This window comes from Doryrhamphus excisus, chromosome 9 (genome assembly GCF_030265055.1).
Source record: "Doryrhamphus excisus isolate RoL2022-K1 chromosome 9, RoL_Dexc_1.0, whole genome shotgun sequence".
NCBI classification, from domain to species: domain Eukaryota; kingdom Metazoa; phylum Chordata; class Actinopteri; order Syngnathiformes; family Syngnathidae; genus Doryrhamphus; species Doryrhamphus excisus.
In genome coordinates, this window is record NC_080474.1 from 17,464,459 (window position 1) to 17,485,714 (window position 21,256).

Here is a 21,256-nt window from a genome sequence, read left to right on the forward strand (position 1 = left end):
CCCTCAAGCTAACTTCATTTAACAGCTCAGCATTTTTACATTGTTGATTGAAGTTTTTGATTAACAACATTTTCCTCACAATTTTAAAGTGAAAGATGACATATCAAAAGAAAATATTGAAATTGTATGACTTATTATTATTAGAGTGTATACTATATATATATATATATATAATTGGTGATTTATTTGGTCTAAAAATGCTTACAATAATTAAATCATTCATTCATTCATTTTCTACCGCTTTTCCTCACGAGGGTCGCGGGGGTGCTGGCCTATCCCTGTCTTTGGGCAAGAGGTGGGGTACACCCTGGACTGGTCACCAGCCAATCACAGGGCACATATAGACAAACAACCATTCACACTCACATTCATACCTATGGACAATTTGGAGTCACCAACAATAATGAAATGTTAATGGAATATTAATTGAAATTTTAAAAAAAGTTTGTCCTATTTATTTTTCATTGTACTATGATTTTTAGATTTTTACTTCACATTAAGCTTTGAAAGTGCGAAAAATATTATTGTGCGAATGTTGAAAATGAATTGACATTTTTTACTACTTGGGCATTTCTCATATTACTATACCCATTCAATAAATTCTAACAAAACATTTGGCTCATTGAAAACATCCATGCTATCTATTTTTAATATTCAATTTTAAAAATGCTGGTTGTCACAAAAGTCCACATTTTCCATAGAGAGATTTTTCAGTTGAGCTTCAGCATTCACATGAAATTTCTACACAAATTACCTTAGTTATATTATTTTTACAGCACTTTTTCAAAAGGGTCCTTAGTGTGCATTCTTCTATATGAACTAACAATTATTAATAGTAGTTTATATTTGTATCAATGCATGGGGTGTCCTAATGCTGACTTGACTGTACAGAAGAAAAAGTGATGAAAAGTGAGGTGGTAGAGTATCACTGTCGTCTGAGTGCTTTAACAGGCTTTCAAAACATAAGCAGATTTTCAGTCTGTCTAAGCCTAAGCAGCTCAATGCTACACCGTCTAAGACTTCACTTCTGCTCCTGCTTTGCATTTCCATCATGATGTTGCCAAGCTGGTTCCAGTGTTGTTGGACAAACAAATGCATCCTGCAAAGCTACGGCCACTATGCCAACCTCCACCCACTACAGGACTGCTGTCATTCAGACAAGCTGTCCTGTATGCATGCTTACTTCTCACTATGTCCATATCCAGCGCCATATTTCCCGCTCATATTGCGATTTACAACATTACCACAATCATCTGCTAGCTTTGCCCTTTGTTACTTAAACATCTTGTGTTTGATATCATTCAAAATGCGTCTGCTGTGTGATACTACAAAACATCAAGCGCTGAACAATGTTTCTCATACATTCATTTGTTTGTGGCGGCCTGCTACTAATTAATTTTGACCGCCACAGATCAATTTGTCGCTACCTTTTAAAAATTATCTATATTTGTGCACCTTTAAGCAGAGACTCTTATTACTGTTACTATTAATGTCACTTACAATTCCAGTGTGTTATTGCGAGTTTTCAGTGTGAGTTTTCTAAAAATGACAAGCACATGTGTCAATTATAGAAATAAAACAAAGTTTTAGAATTCAGCAGTGTGGGGAATACTGAACAGATGTGGATAAACATACAGTAAGGCTGAATCCCAATTCTACCACTTATCTAACCCCTTACCCTCTAGGTTTTGCGCATTCATAACCATCAAGTGGTGTCATGTACAGCCCTAGAAAACCAAATGCGGTCGGGAACCACACTTGAATTGAAGGGGTAGGCTTAGCCGACGCAGATACAACATTGCAGCGGCTGAGCGAGACCAAAAGAAGCATATAAATGTAAGTAATTAAGCATAATTATTGAGTTTCAATCATTTGCTACTCCACATAAACATTTGGAAGTGTTGTTGCAGTGCTGGTTATAAGCTGTTATTTATTATAGTTGTTTGTTGTTTTTGTAAAAATGGGTGCCTTCTATTTAAAAAAAAGGCGTTCTGAGGTAGGACATATAGCATTCAAATAATGTAGAAATGTATACAGTGTACTTTATGGTAGGAAACATTTATTATGAACAACGTAATTATCTCATCTGCCTACGTCACAGCCAGCAAATGGCGAAGGGTGATGATGTATTGAGAATCAAGCGGTGTCCCATTTCTTAGTGCCTTCTTCCCCTTGGCCCTAGGGGTTGAGGTAGAATTGGGATTCAACCTAAATCTTCACACTGCCACTCTGACTAAAAACAGCTTTGTCATCCTTCTTTACACACACACACACACTTTCTCTCCCAGGCCAGGAATATTACATGGTTTAGGATTAACATTAACCAGATCATTCCAAGGATGCAAAGTCCGTCAGTTGAGCTTGAATGAACAGAAAACGAACTACAATTCTTTGTGCATTATTCAACAGTGCAAAGTCAGCAGTTGCCGTCACATTTGGGAGCCGAGCTGACTTTGCCGCACCTTCTGGCAGACTGTGCAGAAAAAGAGTTGTCAAAAAAATGACAACTGCAATGAATGTCTGAAATGCATGTCTAAAAAGAACATCGGAAACATGATGTTGCTTTATTTAGAACTAGATTAACCCAGCAACATAAGTCCTGACTTTGCTGATCTGACCACGAACACAAGTATTCTCAATCTGCGTCAGCACTCTCACTCAGTAGAAAATGATGTGTCCTTGATAGAGAACAGCGAGTTGTGCAAAAACTACTGAAACTACTGTGCATACCCTAGTTACGAGAAGGTCAAATATGGGGGTGGGGGTCTCTGAGTGCTGATTTGCCCATTAAAGAGCTTGTCGTTTCAATTGTCTTCTGTTTTTTTGCTGATATTCTTCTAGTCACATGAACATGTTTATATTGATTACCATAGCAACACAGGCACGATCCATCAGCTGCCAGTATCGAGGTCCTATACGTTTAAAATGTATTCACTCAAACCAACTATGTAAGGCTAATGACTCAGTTGTGCTTTCTCCATCGCACTGTGTCAAACTAAATAGTTTCCACTTTAGTTGCCAAGTGACCAGCTCAGCTAGCGGATACTGTATGTACGTAACCACACACGAACAGTGCCACTCTAAGAGACACACATTTGGATTGTGCTATAATATTTAAAGGGGGATTTGTTTGAACCCCATTGAAAGTCCAGCACATCATCCATCAAGTATGTTTGCAAAGCTGATTGACTAGTGTGCAAATAGATGACATGGCAACACACAGAAGTTAAAATCTGATTGTACAAAAACACTCACATACACAACTGAACGCAGTACAGCCAAGAGGTATACAACCAAATGAACTGATGGGAATAAATCAATACAGTTTGAGGGAACAAATACTAGAATTTACCAGTGATTCTGGTAGTGCTTAGACCAACAGAGAAGACTTTGCTGACCCTGATGGTACACCACTGACTTTCTGATAGCACTATTCAGTCTTCAATGTAAGGATTAACAGACTAAAATTATGACGTGCACTTTTGCAAGCTCCGAACACTGGTTACCTCAGTCAAACTTTCGTTCAAAGTCTGGCAAAATACGACGAGATAAAGCAGGGATTGAACCAGTGACCTCGCATACTCGGCAATGTTTAGTGTGTTTTGTTATCTGATGTCAGATTTGTTTGTGTTCATAACTTCAGCTTTAGGGTTAACTTTAAGGATGCTAAAAGAGGGCAACACTACATGCTAAGCTATTTCAACAAAACATTCACATCTTCATGTGCAAATTAGTGTCATTTAATAATACATACAATTAATAATACTAATAGGGCAATAAAAAAAACACCACTGGCTTAGAGAGACGGCAACTAGAAGCAGGAAATGTTAAGATGTCCCAACAATCAGTGCTTACCTTGAAATTGCTGGAGTTGACCCATGAGCTTGCAATGCCATCAACCATCTTATCAAGGGCAGTCTGATCCTGTTCAAGGTCACGGGACTTGTCTTTGTCTAAGATGTAGTCAATGATCTCTTGACCCATCTGTAGACGTCGGCCTACATCTTTCTGCAGAACATGGGCCAAGCAGCTCTCCATGTTGGCCTCCATCAACCTGGCTTTGAAATATCACTTCCTTTGCTTCTGTTCGTCAATTCCGTTAAAATGAAGAGGCACAACGTGACCCAAAAAAAAAAATGTGAGAGACAAGTTTGTAGTTTTATCCAGGTGAACCGTTCTTCTTTTTTGCTCACTAGCAAGCTAGAGGCTGTGCCCTGGGGACTGATGGAGTCGGGCTTTGGGAATGGTAGCTATGCACCATGTGTGTCTGGACGGCAGCTGGGGAAACTTTACTAGTGACTTCGACTTCACTTTACACTCTGAGCCAAACCACTGCTGCAGTGTTGGAAACGGTGGTTTGGGGAGCAGCAATCAAGGCAACCAGTGGAGGATGATGATGATGATGGAAGCCAGATTACATCTCCATGTCTTTTCCTGGGATCTGGCCTGGAGAGCCCTGAAAGAGGCAAAAACAGATGAGGAAAAGCATTTAAAATTGGAAATGAATGATATTACACCTAAGACAATATCAAATACTACTACAAAGAACAGTGAAATTCCCTACTTTTGTAATAATTTATAAATATGAGATATTTATAAATTGGTTAGCGCGCAGACCTCACAGCTAGGAGACAAGAGTTCAATCCCACCCTCGGGTGTCTCTGTGTGGAGTTTGCATGTTCTCCCCGTGCATGCGTGGGTTTTCTCCGGGTACTCCGGTTTCCTCCCGCATTCCAAAAACATGCTAGGTTAATTGACGACTCCAAATTGTCCATAGATTTGAATGTGAGTGTGAATGGTTGTTTGTCTATATGTGCCCTGTGATTGGCTGGCAACACAGTCAGGAGATCTGAGACATGTGGGTTTCTCTGTGTGATGTTTGCGTGCGTTTCCTTACACATTTCATAAATATGCATGTTGGGTTCATTGGAAATTGTCCATAGCTATGAATGAGTGTGAATGGTTGTCCAGGGAATACACCGCCTCTCAACTGGGACAGGCCCCAATGATCCTAGTAAGGATAAGCGGCATAGAAAATGGATGGATGGATTAATAATGGCCATGTTATAGGGCTTAAGGCTGGATTATGTTCCTATGCATTTGGCTTGTTAGCTTCCTTCGTTGCAAGAAAAAAAAAAAAAAGAGTGAGCGAGGGTTATTGGAGCTGAATCAACAATTACAACAGCCACTATTACTGGCACACGTACAGTAGTGCCCTGATGCAGCAGCATATTCCAGGCTTTATTAGAATGTCAAAAATAGACAGTGAGGTGTCTCAATTACTTGCGCTGTTTTGCTCTATGCAGGTGGTCTCGGAAGTAGCCCCTGCAGATAGTGGGGGATGTACTGTATAGTCAAAATGCTTGCTAAGATAGATTTATAATACATAGATTTATTTATTTGTTTGGTTTATTTACAGAGGCAGAAAAAAATATGATCATTTTGCCTATTTGAAGTATATTTTGTTCAGATTAAACCCCGAAAATGAATCAATGATTATTCAATTATCCAGGTAATCAAGAGCTATTTTGGTATTCCACTTAAATGTGAATATCCTCCGATTTCAGCCTCTCAAATGTTAATATGTTTGAATTTCCTTAGCGGCAGACCTATTATCTTTGTGTTTTCGGTAATTGGAAAATAATTTTCTGCTATGTTACGGTCCAAACCACTTTTTAGTTCGTCTTTTTTTTAAATTGTACCGGTTCCAACAACAGAATTCAACACAAGAGCAGAGTACATGCGAAGGCCTACTACTAAATAATTTAAACACAATTTAAGTCGTTCCCATGTTTGTGTAAAATTTAAATTAATGTGGAATTTCGAGGATATTCTCATATTGGAGAAGGAAAGTTTATTTTTCGGAAATATTTAATATGCCATAGTGGCATGTCTTTGCAAACATAAACCAGCCCCCTCCTGAAGTAAGTAAGTGAAAACAGTCTTGTCTCAGAGTGTGAGCTCAAGTACAGCAATTTCTAGTGTAATATGTTGGGTTAGCTTAGTTTAGCAGAGCATGCTAGTACCGCTGTGTGAGTGGCTGTTTTTTAGATAATGCAACCTCGCATTTTAGGGTGCCCACTGAAATAAGGACGACAGTTAGCAACTGTCAGAATACATTTTCAACACAAAACATTATATAACGGTAATATAATACGGGTGTCTTATATAAAAATAATAAAATACATTAATAGAACGATTGCAATTGCATCTGCACCTACATCTTCTTTAACCAATATTAGTAATATTTAACCAATATATAACCAATATTACACAAATTCCACAACACAAATTATATTTGAGCCTTCTCATTAAAATGACATTTGTCATCCAATTCAAACAATTCCCACACAACCACATGCCGGATATTCAAATCTATACTTCACGTCAAAAATGTCATGTTTTCCCAAATGTCCACATTATTACAAACACATGCCATCTGGCCTTAAAACATCCACATTTCTCACCCCATTCCAACATCCAAGCAATTCAGCTCATTCATAGCATTCTGGCTATCTATTTCCCATATTCCCAACATTTCAGCTTCCCCCAGAATTCCACATTTTCCAAGACACAAATTCCCATTGAAATTAATGTCATTTTTTTTTATTTTTTATAAATTTCCCACACGCCCAAAATTCCCACTTTTCCAGTAATAGTCATTTTCCGCATTCACGAACACTTTCTACACATATTTCCTTCTCTCGTTATTTATAAGTGAAACACTTAATGGCATAAAATGACAAATGCATCCGAGACATGTCAATGGTAGATCTATATATAATGTGACATGTTATATAGTATGTGATATTTGCACTTTATCTGCGTACGCAGAATATATATGACATTTGTTTATATTTGTGGTGTTTCCAGGAAGGAAGGCTGTGTGCTTTTGTGTCATGTTAGCTAGCTACCAGGCAGACATCGTTGCTAGCAAGCCTTGACAACCTGCTAACACTTGACACGTAAAACAAAGCATTTAAGTATCATTTTCATCCTTTATCTACTTTGTCTCCACCTGACAGGAGGTCAAATAAAACTAATGATCTTCCTTTCAATGAAACGTCAAAGAGAACACAAAGAAGCAAAATGTGAGTAGGAAGCGAGCAATGCCCATCCACTGTTATAATAAAAAATAGAAATATACACACTTACCATATTGTGTTGAAAGGCATCTGCTGTTACACACAAAAACGCTGCTAATGTAGTTTATGTACGTTGACGGCCTAAAAGTGTTTTTCTCCCCACCCGGAATGCTGCCTGCAGCACAAGAATGGGATCGTCGTGCGCATGCGCACTTAGGAGCAGGATGATGCTCCTTTGGACACTGTCGCATGGCCGTGAGTGGAAAAGCTCAGCTTTTGTCTACCTCTGCTGGACAACTGTAGTACTACCAAATTTAAAACTAATCAAAGAATTTACCTCCATGTTCACATAAAAAAAACATTAACCCATAACACTTTAAATGTGTCCTATACAGCTTTGTGCTTGGCTAGAAAATATTTTCCATGACTGTCATGAGTTATATAAACAGTAGTATTGTGTAAAACTAGAGCTCATTTTTTGCCATTAAAACAACTGTGATACTTTAATCAGGCGTAATATATTACAATTCAATTGTAATACAATTTCCTCACTAAATTGGCATACAACAAGTGAAGAAAATATCACAAGTGGGCCATTTTCAGGCAAAAAACAAGTCGTACTTGGACAAAACACGACCTAGACACATACTAGATGACTATATAGTTTATAGGATTTTAGCCTACACCATAGGATGTGGATGGTATGGTAAAATTTGATGGCCGTTAACTCAACTCCACGAGGTAATATCATCATAATTGGTGCATATGAAGACACCTGAAGATTATTCATGTCACTTCCTGAATTAATATCAGATTATTATTTGACTACATAATATGACATTAAAGAGAATTGATAAAGCAAGTCTGACCACTACACTCCGATCAGTTTCACCTGATGATACAGCTCAAATGTAAACACACAATGAACTCCTCATCATGCATGCTCTTCACATACATACCAGGTTTTTGCATGATTATGAAAATCTTCAATTAGTTTTTTTTTTTTTAAGAGGGCCCATTTTTAAATTTTGAGGGGTTGTCACAACAAACCCTCCAAGTAGAAGTCTCTGAAGCGCACAATAAAACTAAGACTTAGTCTCAGACAGTCTCTTCTCCTTCAGATGGCTCCTCACAGTTCTCTTCTTCGTCAGAGGATAGCTCATTTTGCTCTCCAGGAGGCATCTTGATGACTATCTCATCGTCATCACTGACCATGGACTTCCTCCTCTCCAGGAAAGACGGCGTGCACATTGGTGTGGTGTCCTAAAGGCCAAGAAGTGAGTTCAGGTCATTGTGGTACTAAGTGGATGCCAATCACGTTGCAGAAATGTAAAGTAGGGGTGTGGTTAAAATGCCTAAAAGTTTATACAAAATGTTGGTGCATAGGTTTTATCACATTGCCATTAAGAGACAGGTCGGATAAGCTCAATGCACCACAATACTTTGGGCACAGTAATCTGACCCCAGATCACATAGAAGATCTGAGCTCATTTTCAGTCTGTGCCAAATCTACATACATGATCGGGTCTCTTACGTCACTACACGTGGAGGTACTCAAGGAGCATGTCGATGCATTCAAGGAATCTGACTTCTTCTTCTGGGGCACTTGGGCAGACTGGGGTGAAAAAAAACACCATGTATGCATGGTACAGTATCATACAGTGGTACATTTACTGAACAGTTTGCTTGTGTGTGCTTTTAGAGAAGAAAATAACTACACAGAAAGCACCTTAACATTCAAAGGAGCAAAAATGTAGTGAGAAACAGTGCATCCATTTTACTTTTAAAATGTCAAACTGTAAGCAGTGATATCGGAAGTACTTACAAATCCCGGAAAGTCATAATCAATGGCGTGTCCTGCGAGCCTCTTGCGGAGTTTCCTCTCTTTACGCAGCAGCTTCCCTGTTATCTTGGAGGCCTCCTGAATTGTGTGCGCCTTGTTGTAGCGTGCTACAGCGGGATTCCACGGTCTCTTAAAGGCCTGCTGACAGTCAGCAAAAAGCTTCTCGTGCACTTTTTCTGGCGGAATCACATGACCTATCAAATGATAGCGAGAAAGTAAAGTCAATATTTGAAGTATCCTGCAAATAACAGTAAATTAGATTCAAAGACGGCAATGAATTATAACTATATAACCAGAACAAGCTCTTCTGGTGAAAATGCGCCAAAGAAAAGGAAAGACATCACCATGGACGTCAAAATGATAGAATAGCACCAACTAATTCTGGCCGCCATTTTGGTCTGAGTCACTCAGCTGTCGCTACCAAAATTAACGATAAATATTGTATTTTTTAGCATTTTTAAAAAGGATCTGCTCCTATGAAAGCGATAGTGAGACATTCTGGAGAAGGCCTAAAGAATTATTATATATTCCCCCGCCTCTTCTACTTCCTCCTCCAAATAAGCCACATTGATAAAACAAACATTTTAAATGTGCATGTTTTGTGTAGTATGCGAGGGGTTAAATTAGCTGTTGCACTCAAGCTGTCTCGTGTTTGATTTTCGACTGATTTTGTTAAGTTGACTATTACAAAGATATGAAAAGAACATCACTTTAATATTAGGTTTATTGAACAGAGACCGAATCTGATTGACAGAACATTCATTCATCTGTGATGGAATTGAGACGCAATCCATCTGAATAGTCGGTTCCATCCCACTAGAGGTTGAGTTCTTGCAACCTATGTCATTACGCCACTGTTATGCATGTCCACATAATACTCACATTTAATGAGTCTTTCTCCCATCAGGTAATTGTTCATGGTCTCTGCTACGATCTTGGCTACCTCGTCACAATCAAACTCGACAAATGCGTAACCTTTGCTTCCACCTGTCTGAATACAAGTGAAAAGACCAAGTTTAGAAAAGCATATTTTGGCCAGGCCAAACACCCAGCATGTTAATTTACAATGGCAAATGAATACAGACTCCCTGCACTGTTCATGGAGTGACAGCAAGGACAACCAATCATATATTAGCATAAAAAAAGCTTGATCAATGAGCTTGTGGGTGATCTAAATGGAAACGGACTTCATATTGACTGGCTGCTGTCCACTTGGTCCTTACCTTTTTACTCCTGGACAGTCGCAGCCTTAAAACTGTCCCAAACTGTTGAAAGTACTTTCTCAGCTGTGGCTCAAAGAGTCCAAGTGGCAAATGGCCGACATAAAGAACCCCAGGTGTCAAAGAATTCCCCTAGGAGACAAAAAGACAAAAAACACCAGTCTTTGAATGTGATCCGTGCATTCCCAGTCCAGCAAATTAACATACTGACATAGTGGAAGTTACGCTAATGAAATCTTAACATTGACTTTTCAATGCACATCTACTTATATAGCACTATACAGTATTTGTGTAGTTCAGCACTCAAATACTGCATTTGAGTGTTTGAGTGAGTATTTGAGTTCTGAACTACGCAAATACTGTACACGAAAATATTGTCTTGGGACAGTTGCTCAATAGCGCCCTCACCAGAAAGTGAGCAATATTGTACCATGAATTTAACACATGCCCATCAAGACTGGTTGAACCTATCTATGCACGTGCAGTTTGGCATTTTAGTCATTGCTAGTTTTTGTATGTTTTCTGTACAATGGGCTAATGCGTGCCGTATTGAATTATGTCAAGGGATAATTAAATCTAGTAGCGAGCCACACTTTGAACACCCCAGGTTCGAACGATATTAAGCTATGACATTTTAAGCAAATTAAATTGTTTTGGAGAACAGCTCTGGTAAAGTGGATTAGTAAAATGGCCACCGAGTTTACATCGAATATATATATTCACACGCGCATGTTTGCAATGGTCTTATTTGATATGCAGGCATCTAGATAAGATTAAAATAGGTTAAATTAAAATTAAACACACGAGTAAAAAAAATGTATCGTTTGGCAAGCAAGCGTGTCCGAACTCACCGTGTTCGACTTCTTCTTTACGGCCTGTACTTTCTTCTTGAACTCACACTCTTGTTGAGGATTCAATGCCAGCAGCTCTTTCGCCGTCTTCGGGGGTACTTCTCCTTGACTTTCAGTCATTTCGATCAGTTAAGTTTGCGTGACATATATTTTTTTAATGCAGTTCAGGTAAAAGCGAGGAGCCAGGCTGCTTCTCTTTCTTCTCACCACGTTGGCATTATTTTCCGGGTGACCACGTGGTGAACGCCAACGAATCAGGAAGGTTTGCAAGAGTAGACGAGTCTCTGCATACAACGGTGACAACAGACAGCGCCCCCATGCGGCGTGGAGGAGAAGTGTGTCATTGTTAAAAAAATTTTCCCCATTAATTATAATTAACCAGAAGACAAAAACAGTTACTATGACACACAAATTGTAGGGCAGGGGTGCCCAAAGTGGAACCCAGGGGTAATTTGCAGTTTTTAATTCAAAAGTGATTTATTTTCATGTAAATATGTTTCGTATGGAGATCCTTAACGGCGCATAAATGAAATGCTGCTGTTTGTGTGCATTTAGTTTTGTTGTTAGGAAAGAGGAGAAGGAGGAGGGGTAGAGGAAGAGCTGGGAAGAAGAAAAAAATGGGGGTGGAGTGTTGCTTCAGTATGATAATGAAGGTGCGACGATTCAGACCAACAGTACACACTGAAACATAAGCAGGCATACATGAGGAAGATGGAGACAAAAATGATTTACTTCACAGTGAATGGAAGACCAGAACGGGCCGAGTTCCCATTGGACTGCCCTGCTCAGGATGTCAAAGGTGAGAATTGTCTCCATGTGGACATTTTTATAATTCAGAATGCATTTTGCTTTGGTAAGATTTCAATTTGTCGGAACAGACTATGAATAAGTTAGCGTTGTTAAATGAAAGTGTTTGTTTTGATTTAAATTGAAATGAAACACTTGAACAGGCACAATGATGGCGTGCTGCATTTTCAACAGCTGCCACTGACAGCTCCTCACCTCTCTGGCCTACAAACTTTCACGTTAAATCACTTGTAAATTGATGGGTTTAATCCTCATTGGATATGAAAGTAGAATCTATATACACACTGTACGAGAATCTTGCATCAAGGATGTACAAAGTTTTAAAAACTGTTAAAAATCAGATGTTCAAGTTGTATATTTGTGTTGGGAAATGAGAGACTTCTTCTTTCTCTTTGGGCTTTTCGCTTCACGGGTCGCCACATCTCCTCCATCCAACCCTCTGTCTCTCTCACACCAACTACCCTCATGTCCTCCTTTACTACATCCATAAACCTCCTCTTTGGTCTTCTTCTACGCCTCCTACCTGGTAGCATCCTTCTACCAATATATTCACTATCTCTCCTCTGGACATGTCCGAACCATCTCAGTCTGACCTCTCTGACTTTATCTCCAAGGCCTCTAACATGTAATGTCCCTCTGATGTACTTGTTCCTGATCCTATCCATCCTGGTCACTCCCAATAAGAACCTCAGCAACCTCATCTCTGCTCCCTCCAGTTCTGTTTTCTGTCTTTTGGGAAATGACAGACAGACATAATCAAATAAGTGACTGCATTACATCTAATGACCTTTGAATGTGTTCTGTATAAAGTATGAAATGGTAATAAATGTTTAGAATGCCATTAAGAACACTCAAATGAACACCTAAGCCATGTTTTCAGATCTATTCCGCTCAGCAGCTGAAGCCGGACCACACGACATCCTGAAGCTGTACAATCCCAAAGGCAACATCATCAACATCTCACCTAATCTGGAACCTAACAATCCCAACTCTTGCTACAAACTGGAAGTGGTGGCTTCCGACTGCAACAGTGAGCCGTTAGGTACGTTTTTACCTCGACGACAAAGCAAAAATGTTAGTTTACCTTCTCAAATGTTTGACATGATTTACTTTTTCACTAACAAATCAGGCATGGAGCTTGCTGGTGCACTGGGATTTGACCTCTCGTCTATGGAGAAAAGGTATAAAAATAAAGCATTTCAGTGTCAATCCAGAGATTTTAGGACTTAGAATAATGAACAAGTCATTGAAGTGTACATTTTCAGCTTTAATTCAATAAGTATACACAAAATTCAAGATTTGTAAGATACTTTATGGAGAATAAGTCTATTTTAATGCCTTAATAGCAGTTTTATGTAAGTAATCCAAAGCCATTTTACAGAAGTCAAGTATTTATACTTCATTATGATACACCACTGGACTTTGGTGATGTCCATGGATGATTATTAAATGATTGATGAGTTCAAATTACCATTATGTCTAATTAACTGACCCTGGCCAAGGGCCGGTACAACATTACAGTACAACAAAAATAACTGTCCACTCATTTATTGAATTGAAAGACCATTTTACAACACTTTTGTTTGCAACAAATGTGACTTGTAGTTCGGAAATTATATTATATTATTGTACAAGAACTGTGAATACAAAATGACAAAGACGTTATGTGACTTCAGACTTCAGGGCCTGGAAAAGAAAATACTAATTGAAGCAGGAGACACACCCGCGGTCGTCTATGAGATGAAGAAACAGGTGGATTCATTCCGGGAGAAACTGGAGGTTCAGTGAAATGAGCTAAACATACAGCAAACACCTGCAGAATTATTATCATTGTTATTATTATTTCAGCTATAATAATTACCACCAGAAAATCTCATGTGAAGTCTTTCTTTTAGAGTGTGGAGCATCTGAGCTGGCTTGGGTTGTTCAAGGACTTGTCAGAGGGAACCCACAAGCCTTCTCCATTCTACCACAAGAGAACTTTACATAAAACCAAAGAAGAATGTGAGCATGTGCGGGAAAAGTTCCTTCAAATGAGGTACGTGAAACTGTAGAACAGTAACAGTTTTTTTGTGTCAATACATTTAAAAAGTAGACTAGAATACTAGACGCGGCACGGCGGTCGAGTGACCTCACAGCTAGGAGACCAGGGTTCAATTCCACCCATCTCTGTGTGGAGTTTGCATGTTCTCCCCGTGCATGCGTGGGTTTCCTCCCACATTCCAAAAACATGCTAGGTAAATTGGCGACTCCAAATTGCCCATAGGTATGAATGTGAGTGTGAATGGTTGTTTGTCTATATGTGCCCTGTGATTGGCTGGCAACCACCCCATGGTGTACCCCGCCTCTCGCCCGAAGACAGCTGGGATAGGATCCAGCACCCCCGCAACCCTCATGAGGATAAGCAGTAGAAAATGAATGAATGAATGAGACAATAAAGCATCAAATGCACTGCATGTTAATTCAACATACTATGTGTAAGATGTAAAAGACAGCTGGGATAGGCTCCAGCATCCCCCACAACCCTCATGAGGATAAGCAGTAGAAAATGAATGAATGAGATAATAAAGCATAAAATGCACAGCATGTTAATTCAACATACTATGTGTAAGATGTAAAAGACAGCTGGGATAGGCTCCAGCACCTCCCTCGTGAGGAAAAAGAAAGAAAATGAATGAATGAACTAGAGTCCTAGATTAGTCTAGATGTCATGAAAGTGGAGGACTGCAGTTGGGGGAGAGAGTTTGATCAAATCGATTGATTAATATTGATTAATATTTATCTCACCTTCACAGTTCTTTGGAGGTATCGGAGGAAGTAAGGCAGTACTTAAAGACCCCAACGTTTGACAACTGGTAAGTACAAATCAGGCATCCGCAAATGTGTGTGTTGGTCACACACATTTGCTAATGTCAGTCATGCGCTACATGCAAGTACCTGACATGTTTGTTAGAAAAGACACAGGGACCCTCGTGCTTTTCTTTCGGTTGCCACGCTCATCTGAATATGAATAAGCTTGCAGGAGTGCTCACATATCAAAAGGTTTCCGAAAAGGTTTCATCAACACACCAGGTTTGAAGAGGGGGCGCTTTTAATGATCATGTTCTCAAACGCTCTTTGTATAATATTCCAATATCCTTTTTAGTTACCACACAATAACAAACGACCACATGACATTGTTACATTTACATTCCCTTTAGAACTCCACTTCAATGCATCCACTTGAGCATGCTCATTGCTCGGATGGTAAAGGATTAAGGGATTTGTTTGACGTGGAATGGTAATGATCAATATCCTAGATATACTGGAGCCTATGATATCCTGGACTTCCATATTATAGATTGCATATTGAAACCAAAACATCTAAAAGCACCTGGCATAAGTTACCAATTAGTTTTGACTAGACATACTTGGACAGGTCAGCATCCCCATTTTGGGGACTGTATGGTTCTACTTGGAAGTTTCAGTGCCAATGTTGGCAACAACAGTGTGACCGGGATGGAGTAACATCCCATCCGGTGTAGTTAGTGGACTTGTGAGTAAACCACAGTTTGTATACTGTAATACTGTACTTTCTAGCTGGCTCCATATCTTGTCTCTCTGAACTCCAAACTAACGTAACCGTACAGTAACCAAACCATCGACAAACACTCGACTGACTCATACCACAGAACCCCACATTTTAATGTTTAAGCCTGAGGGGTTTATATCGCTGAGTGACAGGCAAACATCGTGGCAAATTCTGAACCTTTTCCCTGAAGCCGTCACGTGGTACAGCTGTGCAGCGAGGCTTCAGACGTCATCAATTCCGGCCCACGCTTCGAAGCCCCTTCGAAGCTCACTATCCATAAGTGCACCTTGACCAGAACACCTTAGGCCACAAGTATACAGTATAATTGGAGTTGCATCATCAGTCCTGTGGCTGCATGTTTTGGACAATAGAGTGAAGTCATTACCATTAATGTTAGTGGTCAATATGCTTCTTCTTAAGCACTGTCTCATATTTTTCATATTTCCAGGCAGTGGGAGGATGCAGAAATCATGGTGCTCCTTCAAGTCATGTACTCAGACTTAGATTTCATTGCCGCCTACAATATCGAGACTGAAGTATTACAACAGTTCCTGTTTGAAGTCTACCGCAGATACAACAACATCCCTTTTCACAACTTCAAGCACTGCTTCTGTGTCACACAGATGGTGAGTGGCTCTTACTCGGCTGCTTCTTTGTCCTTGCAGAGTGTAGGAAGTACTGCATGAAGGAGTACTTCTCTAGTTAGGCTGAATGGTTTATACATTTGTTGGGTGAGGTTTGGTAGGCCAAATGAAAAGCTTTGGAAAACCAGGACCTCGGCAGTAGATCATATGTTTTACAGAGTATATTAGTTAGGCATTAGAGGATAAGAAGTTTGTTTATTCAAGATAAGCTGTGATAAGATAAGATAATCCAAGCTGTGGACCATCATTGAAACCTTTTTAACGAGATCCTGATTCCAAGGTATAAGTCAAGCGGTAACTCGGAAGAGGTCAAGATTCCACTGGGAACCAAACCAAGAGATCCATCAAAGGATAACTGCTAACTGCAGATCAGGGATCGCCAACACGTTGATCACAGACGATCTTGGGAACTTGTAAAAAAATAGAATTAGATCAGTGCCCTGCCTTCCCGGAGAGTGACCAACAGGACCACTGAAAACGGCCATAAGATTCAAACATGGAAACATTTATTGTATAGACATATGGTTTAATCCAGGGGTCTCAAACTGGTGGGTAGACAAATTATTTTTTTCAGATTAAAATGAACAAAGCATTATTAGAGCCCTGTAGACATGCCAAAACACGACTATAGTCACATTTATACTCTTTTTATTTACAACATATTACGCAACTGCAGGGTCTTGAGACACATGCCAACTCGCAAACTAGAGAGCTAGCGACCTAAACGGTAGCCTTCAAGTTATTTCCTTTAAACTTAAATAGCCAAAAACTTACCACTTCCACATGGATAGGGAGGATAACTATTAACAGTTATTTAACCTTTAACATGAACATTAATCAGACGTAATATTTTTTTCAGGGTACATGATACCATACAACATCCATATCAAACTTGCGCGGGCCGCACTAACATTAAACTTTCATATCAAGGCGGGGTCCTCAAACTAGTGTCCTGCGGGCCACATTTGGCCCGCGGGCCGCATGTTTGAGACCCCTGGTTTAATCTGTGTTTTATATCTTGTACAGATGTATGGTTTAATATGGCTCACGGATCTGAGAAGTAAAATGGACAGCATTGACTTGCTCATCATGTTGACGTCTGCAGTTTGCCATGACCTTGACCACACTGGCTACAATAACGCCTACCAGGTACAAACTCTCTTCCATTAAAACACACAAAAATATCCAAAGGTGGAGGACACCAGCATTACAACGTATTTATCATAATGGACTGGAAATCTGGAATTTGGAGATAAGTTTGATTTTGGGAATGTGGAAAATTGTCGGCCCGAATGTCCTGAATGAGCTAAATGTTTTGGTGTTGGAATGGTTTGTACACATTTGGCAGTACACATTGTGCACATTTGCTGCAAAGAGGAGGAAGGTGAATCCACTGAGACAATTCAAAGGCATCCGGGAGGAGCTTAGATATCTACTTGTGGGAATTGTAAATAACACGCCATTCTACATAACTATGTCATAGATCAATGCTCGGACCGAACTTGCTCTTCGCTACAATGACATCTCTCCACTGGAGAACCACCACTGCGCCGTAGCTTTTGAGATACTAGAGAAGGTAAAACTCTTCAACGGTGCCATTGAACTTTTGGAAGGTACTTTTTGTACAGCAGTTTTTTTTTTTTCCCAGTAGATGACCAATTAAATTGTGAAGTGGTAATAGTGACCAGATGATGTTCTTGTTTGTAGACAGAAAGCAACATCTTCAGAAACGTGTCTTTGGACCAGTACAAACGTATCAGGGAAGGTATCATCAAGTGAGATCATCTTTCTGATGACTTTATTTGCGTTACATCTCCTTGTTCTATCCTGTCTTGATTTGATAAAACAGCAAACTGTTTTAAAACTGCAGATGTATTCTGGCCACTGACATGACGAGACACAATGAGATCCTCAACAAGTTCAAGTCCATTCTTTCTGCGTTTGACTTCACCAACAAGGACCATAGAGATGTGGTAAGTTATGTTACATTACTATACTCAATGGTCTCAACTATACTCTATACTCAACTGGACATTAACTGGGCAAATATGGAAAATAAGCAGGCAGTACGAGGCCAGCATAATTACGAGTGTCATGCATAATTTCCTAAAACAACAGCAACAAACTAGCTTCAAAGCTAATACATAGCACTTCCAGAATGTACAAGTATCATTACTCTACTGTTAAAATGGCAAATGATTATGATGCCCAGATTAAATTGTACAGCTACACGTAAAAAGTGTTGACAACGGATCATAAGTGACTCCAATGTCAATTACTGGAATGCAGAGTTGCACCAAGGCCAAAATGACTAAACAAAAGTGACTTTATTTTGACGATGGAAGAAAGATGAGGCAACAGAGGCATAAGTAGTAAAAACCTGTGGTTATCCCAGCTGGTTGTTTGTAAAAAAAAAAACACATTTTGTTCTGTAATGAACATAATGCAATGTGGATGAAGAAGAAAACAGTAGCAGACGCAATAACATCCTGTATGTCTCAGGTCGAACTGAGAAGCTTAGAAGAATTTTAAACCAACATAACATGATAAAGGTTGGTACACCCAAAGACAGGACACCCCGCACCCAGAAAAAAACAATCTGGTGTATTGTAATAGTTTCGTATTTTTTATAAACAACAAGCAGCCCCCAAAAAGAACTGTGTGATTGTTTTTTTATTCTTTGTGTTTGCAGCTCATGATGATTCTGATCAAAGTGAGCGACATCTCCAATGAAGCTCGGCCCATGGAGGTAGCTGAACCCTGGCTGGATTGTCTTTTGCAGGAATTCTACAACCAGGTCACTGACTCTTTTTGCGTATTGCGTATATATGTTTTGTTGCCCACTAAAAGAATGACAGACCTAATTATGGACCTTTGATGGGTTTCTCAGAGTGATGTGGAGAAGTTAGAGGGTCTTCCCGTCACCCCCTTCATGGATCGTGACAAGATAACCAAACCCTCATCGCAAACTGGCTTCATCCGATTTGTATTGTTGCCTCTTTTTATCGAGCTGGCCAACCTCTTTCCCTGCCTTGAGGTAATTGAAGTCCTTTACTAAATTGATGATACAGTAGGGAGCACAGTGGAGCATAGGGGTCAAGAAATCTCGGCTTAGACCTCTGCTTGGATATCCCACCTGCATCGGTTTAGACTTACCTGCCATAGTCTAAAAGCATGCATGTTAGGGTTACTTGTTGTACATTTACCAACACAAACCATTTAGATCTAAGTCTTCGGGAATGTGTGATATGTCTTCTTATATACAATATTGAGTTGACATTTCTGATTTTTTTCTTAAATGCTGCAGCAACACATAATTGACCCGGTGCGGAAAGCCTTGGACTACTATACCGAGATGGAGAAAGCACTGGAAAGAGAAAAACAGAACCGTGCTCAGTGTGAAAAAGCAGTCAAGAACAAGGAGATACCAGTCGACCTGCAGAGCACAGATGAGCACCAGGCTTTGAAAAAAGACACAGTCAACTAACCAATTGAACCAAGCCAGTTTTGTGATGAATACGTTGTTTATGGGGCTGCACATATAGGCCAACAATGGGAATAATTATCAATAACTAAATACTCAATTGATTGCTAAGAGCATATTATTGTGAAGAACTACATTTAATAAATAACCATCTTTTTAAAATATTGATGACTGATTCTTAATTGCACTGTCACTGACTGGTGACCAGTTGAGATAGACTCCAGTCAGATGGGATAGACTCCAGCTTACTCATGACCATGAACTGTAGATGTAGTATACAAAGAATGAATGAAGTATTTTAAACCAGTACCATAGACAGCAGTTTACTGCGCTCCCAACTCCCTTGACATCATTAACCAGCTCCTCCTTTATAAGTCTGTGCTGATCCCTCACCTTTCTCACAATCACCCTGAACCCACCATGGGAAATCTAGATATTATTTTGGATTTTCCATTCTTTATGAATTATTGCACCAGTAGCGCTTCTCACCAAGCTTCTTGTTGATTGTCTTGTTGTCCATTTCAGGCTCATGTAGGTCTACAATTTTGTCTTTTATCCACTTAATTAGTTGAGATTAGTACTACAATCCAAAATACTAATTTGTATGTTTCATATAGCCAATGGACTAGTGTGTAATATTTAATATTCGGTCTCTCTTTATTACAATTACATAAAACTACAAAGATACAAACAATCTTTGTAAGGGAGTAGACTTCAAAAATCAGCATGAGATGAAATACTTAACCCTATGGCCAGCTGTTATCTGTCTGGTGGATGTGTTCTATTTTTATGTTTTATCATCTTTCAAGGGCAACTGTGTGACTGAAAGAAGAGAAGGCATTACTGTGTGCGCCTTGAGTGTTTTTGACATTGCGTGCTGTTGTAACAGCTGAACCTCACTGTAATCATGTATGTGCTTCTGATACTTACTTGTTGGGGGCACATGTTTTTTTTGCCCCCACACACAATGGGGATAGATATCCTGAGGCTGTCAATGATATGGACTGAATCGATGGTATTCTCAAAGTCTGGAAATACAGGCAAGAAATACGTATTTTCTACCTTTTATTTTGAATATATTTTACATACACATAATTTTTTTGTACTGTAATATAATGTACCCTAAAATAATTGCTTCAAAAGTAATTCATGGAGTTACAGTGATTTTTAAAAATGAGACATACTATACAAGCATGATACACTCCCTCTATTTGGAAAACTGAGCTGTACAACATAATAAGGACCCCAAACACACCTCCATGCAATATGACTCTTACAACTGTCTTAAAGGAAAACTCCACTTGTGGGGGGGGGATTTTGCCCATCATTCACAATCCTTATGTGAAACATGAAAACTTGTCTTTACCTTTTCTGTGTGTGCTAACCACAGAAAAGCGACTGAGCTTGAACTATGAACTTTAACAACACATTGTGGGACGTTAGCCCCCTGTTGACTTGACGCATCAAGGATATACCAACTCACAATTCCCTCGTTAACATTTTTGTTGTAAAAAATATATATAGTTTAGGCTCATCAATGTTGTCCAATCTTAACAATGACATATGTTTTATTTTTTAAGCAGTTACTGTTTCAATTCACTTTGTAATTAACCTATGGGTGCTGAAGTTGAGCGAACTTCAGCACCCCCACTTCTCAGTTTGGTTTGATCCACTACGTCAATAAGTGATAAGTGCTTACCACAGTCAGATTTTTTTCCTGTCTTCCTCATCCTTAACGAGTTCAAGTCAAG

The 21,256-nt window shown here is 39.4% G+C and overlaps 3 protein-coding genes and 1 non-coding gene across 4 annotated transcripts in view; 1 reads left to right on the plus strand and 3 right to left on the minus strand.

Annotated features, from left to right (window-relative positions):
- Window positions 1–7,410, minus strand: part of clasp1a (cytoplasmic linker associated protein 1a) — a 42,491-nt gene extending 35,081 nt beyond the window's left edge. The window contains exons 1-2 of the mRNA XM_058081557.1: window positions 7,156–7,410; window positions 3,856–4,456 (exon numbers count right to left, since the gene is read on the minus strand). Of these exons, the coding sequence (XP_057937540.1) occupies window positions 3,856–4,050 (195 nt within the window). The 5' untranslated portion in view covers window positions 4,051–4,456; window positions 7,156–7,410. The remainder of the gene's footprint in view (window positions 1–3,855; window positions 4,457–7,155) is intronic.
- A 161-nt stretch (window positions 7,411–7,571) lies between these two features.
- On the minus strand, window positions 7,572–11,250 carry nifk (nucleolar protein interacting with the FHA domain of MKI67). Its single transcript, XM_058082369.1, has 6 exons — window positions 11,000–11,250; window positions 10,152–10,280; window positions 9,811–9,919; window positions 8,911–9,122; window positions 8,620–8,700; window positions 7,572–8,348 (listed from the first exon to the last, which is right to left on the minus strand). Exons 1-6 carry the CDS (start codon window positions 11,117–11,119, stop codon window positions 8,184–8,186), a joined length of 816 nt encoding a protein of 271 aa, XP_057938352.1. The 5' UTR covers window positions 11,120–11,250; the 3' UTR covers window positions 7,572–8,183.
- LOC131136359 (small nucleolar RNA ACA64) lies at window positions 8,456–8,587 on the minus strand. Its single transcript, XR_009131735.1, has one exon. It is a non-coding gene; the product is annotated as a small nucleolar RNA ACA64 (small nucleolar RNA).
- A 460-nt stretch (window positions 11,251–11,710) lies between the features above and the next one.
- Window positions 11,711–19,646, plus strand: si:dkey-219c10.4 (high affinity cGMP-specific 3',5'-cyclic phosphodiesterase 9A). Its single transcript, XM_058082412.1, has 14 exons — window positions 11,711–11,798; window positions 12,687–12,848; window positions 12,936–12,987; window positions 13,483–13,585; window positions 13,702–13,844; window positions 14,602–14,661; window positions 15,826–16,003; window positions 17,048–17,170; window positions 17,505–17,597; window positions 17,729–17,796; window positions 17,892–17,994; window positions 18,714–18,818; window positions 18,912–19,058; window positions 19,329–19,646. Exons 1-14 carry the CDS (start codon window positions 11,711–11,713, stop codon window positions 19,506–19,508), a joined length of 1,605 nt encoding a protein of 534 aa, XP_057938395.1. The 3' UTR covers window positions 19,509–19,646.
- Window positions 19,647–21,256: the final 1,610 nt, after the last annotated feature.